Source organism: Bactrocera latifrons, unplaced genomic scaffold, assembly GCF_001853355.1.
Source record: "Bactrocera latifrons isolate USDA-ARS-PBARC rearing strain unplaced genomic scaffold, ASM185335v1 scaffold_125, whole genome shotgun sequence".
Lineage (NCBI taxonomy): Eukaryota > Metazoa > Arthropoda > Insecta > Diptera > Tephritidae > Bactrocera > Bactrocera latifrons.
The window spans coordinates 140,452-142,416 of record NW_017534686.1 but is presented as its reverse complement, the minus strand read 5'-3'; the positions used below and the strand labels follow the sequence as shown (position 1 = coordinate 142,416).

The following is a 1,965-nucleotide window of genomic DNA, read 5'->3' as shown; positions in this document are numbered from 1 at the left end:
AAAATATTAAATTATACAGTAGTTTGTTAAGAGTGAGTTTAAAATAAATATTTGTGACAGGAAAACACAAGTTTGGATTAACTTTGCACTAAAATTTGTTTTTTATGATTTTTATTTTTGAAATATCTGTATCGGAATTTTTCACTTATGCTTTTTTRTGTTTTAACAAACAATTTTTATGTATGAGTTCAATCCATAATTTTATTTTACTAATATAATTTCTTGTTCAAGCAACTAGCCGTTAAGATATGTATTCATGTAACGGTAAATTTTTGACAAAACAATAGACAGTTGAACTTTCATAACTCGAACTCTTAAATTGACAATAGAAGGCAAATTGCATACAAATTTTCTTCCATGGCACGAAGTCTCTCTAATTCGAAGTTTTTTTTTTGTGTTGTATAGCGATTCGAATTAGGTGGGAGTTCAACTGTATTTGACTAAAGTAATTTTCTCCTTGAATACAAAAAATTTCGACTTTCATAAAATATTTTAACCAGCTTTTGGAAGAATGTCACCAGTAGAAGTAGTTAAAAATTGTTGTTGCAAAAAAAAAGACACAAATCGATATAGGTTGTTTTGTCAAAAAATCAAAATTCAAAATTTTTAAAATTCATTTTTATAAACAAGTGTCTTCTAATTAATGTTACATATTATTTCTCATATTTCTCGCGCTGTGAAAAAAGATCCCGATTCATTCATGGCTATACGCCGTTATTCGTCGCTCTGCAACGAACTCAACATGAAGGATAATGTCTACTTCGGCAAACATCAGAATATGACGCACCATTAGCAGAGAGCGATAAGAAAGCCAAAACAAAGCATGTCTRACTAAGGCAAAGTTAAAAGAGGCGACGATTTAGTTTACAAAAAATAAAAGTAATGCTAAAAAAAATAAAAATTATATATGCATGTACATATACATATATAGTATATATTTATGAAAAGTTGCATCCGTTTATTTGAATTTTCGATTGTAGTTATAGAAATGTAATAAATCCATWTTTTAATACAAAAAAATCGATAAATTTTCTTATTGTGCGTTGCATTTGTACATCGCATTCAATTTGACGATGTCACCTTTGGAGAAACCGATCCGTTGGCCCATTAAGTTCGAATCACTCGTYTGTTTCTGGAAGAGAGAACGTTTTCTGTCTTATATTATCTCTTTTATTATAATTTCCTATAGATTAAAGAATTAACCAAGCGACTTTTACGAAATAAACCTCGAATTGCATTTAAGACAACCCACAAGTGACATATTTGTGGCAATTCCTCTATTATAATAAATTTCTGGATTAATTACCAATTCTACGTTATTATTTCTGGAGACTGTACCCCAAAAAGATTGTGCAAGACCTTGACTATTTTAGAAACTTGAAACCGGTTACCCTCGTCACAGTCTGCCTTCGACCTCTTCGCAGTCATAGAGTCATAGTGTTTTCTACCCCCATGTACTACTTCGAAAAAACCATCAATTCTAGATTCGCAATATTAACTAAATTCAATGCTTGAAAAGCCACCCCTGACTTCATTTAGCATAGTAAACTATCATTCAGTACCTCTCGCCAAAGTTCCGGAACTGCTGTAGTACTTGGTGAAAAATAACTCCGACATTTTAATTATCAAGCTCAGATAGTCAAGTTGATTGATTAGTCGGCTTCGCTGAGTGTACTAGATCCAAAAGCACTCCGAGCTCCTTGCAGTGTAATACATTTCATCAACATTTTTAGAAATACAGAATTATGGTAATTATTATGATTTTTTTTGAAAACAGGCGACGATATTCGATACTGATGAAGGCACCAAGAGCTACTCTATTTCGWGTGGAGTACCGCTAAGCTTSGTTCTAGGTCTCCTTCTATGGAACCTAACGTATGATGGAGTGCTAAGAAAACAACAATCAAAAAACCGTTAAATTAATTGCATACACAGACGACCTTATTGCGGTAGCAGTGGCCAAAC

At 32.2% G+C, this 1,965-nt stretch overlaps 2 protein-coding genes across 4 annotated transcripts in view; one reads left to right on the top strand and one right to left on the bottom strand.

The window, feature by feature from the left end:
- Positions 1–876, top strand: part of LOC108978662 (probable uridine-cytidine kinase) — a 12,927-nt gene extending 12,051 nt beyond the window's left edge. For 2 of the 3 annotated variants that reach the window (XM_018949050.1, XM_018949048.1), the window contains exon 8: positions 687–876. In XM_018949050.1, the coding sequence (XP_018804595.1) occupies positions 687–793 (107 nt within the window). In that variant the 3' untranslated portion in view covers positions 794–876. The remainder of the gene's footprint in view (positions 1–686) is intronic. The other variant, XM_018949051.1, reaches the window with a different exon arrangement.
- Positions 877–928: 52 nt separating this feature from the next.
- Positions 929–1,965, bottom strand: part of LOC108978661 (zinc metalloproteinase nas-4) — a 2,589-nt gene continuing 1,552 nt past the window's right edge. The window contains exon 2 of the mRNA XM_018949047.1: positions 929–1,132. Coding sequence (XP_018804592.1) covers positions 1,034–1,132 — 99 coding nt within the window. The 3' untranslated portion in view covers positions 929–1,033. The remainder of the gene's footprint in view (positions 1,133–1,965) is intronic.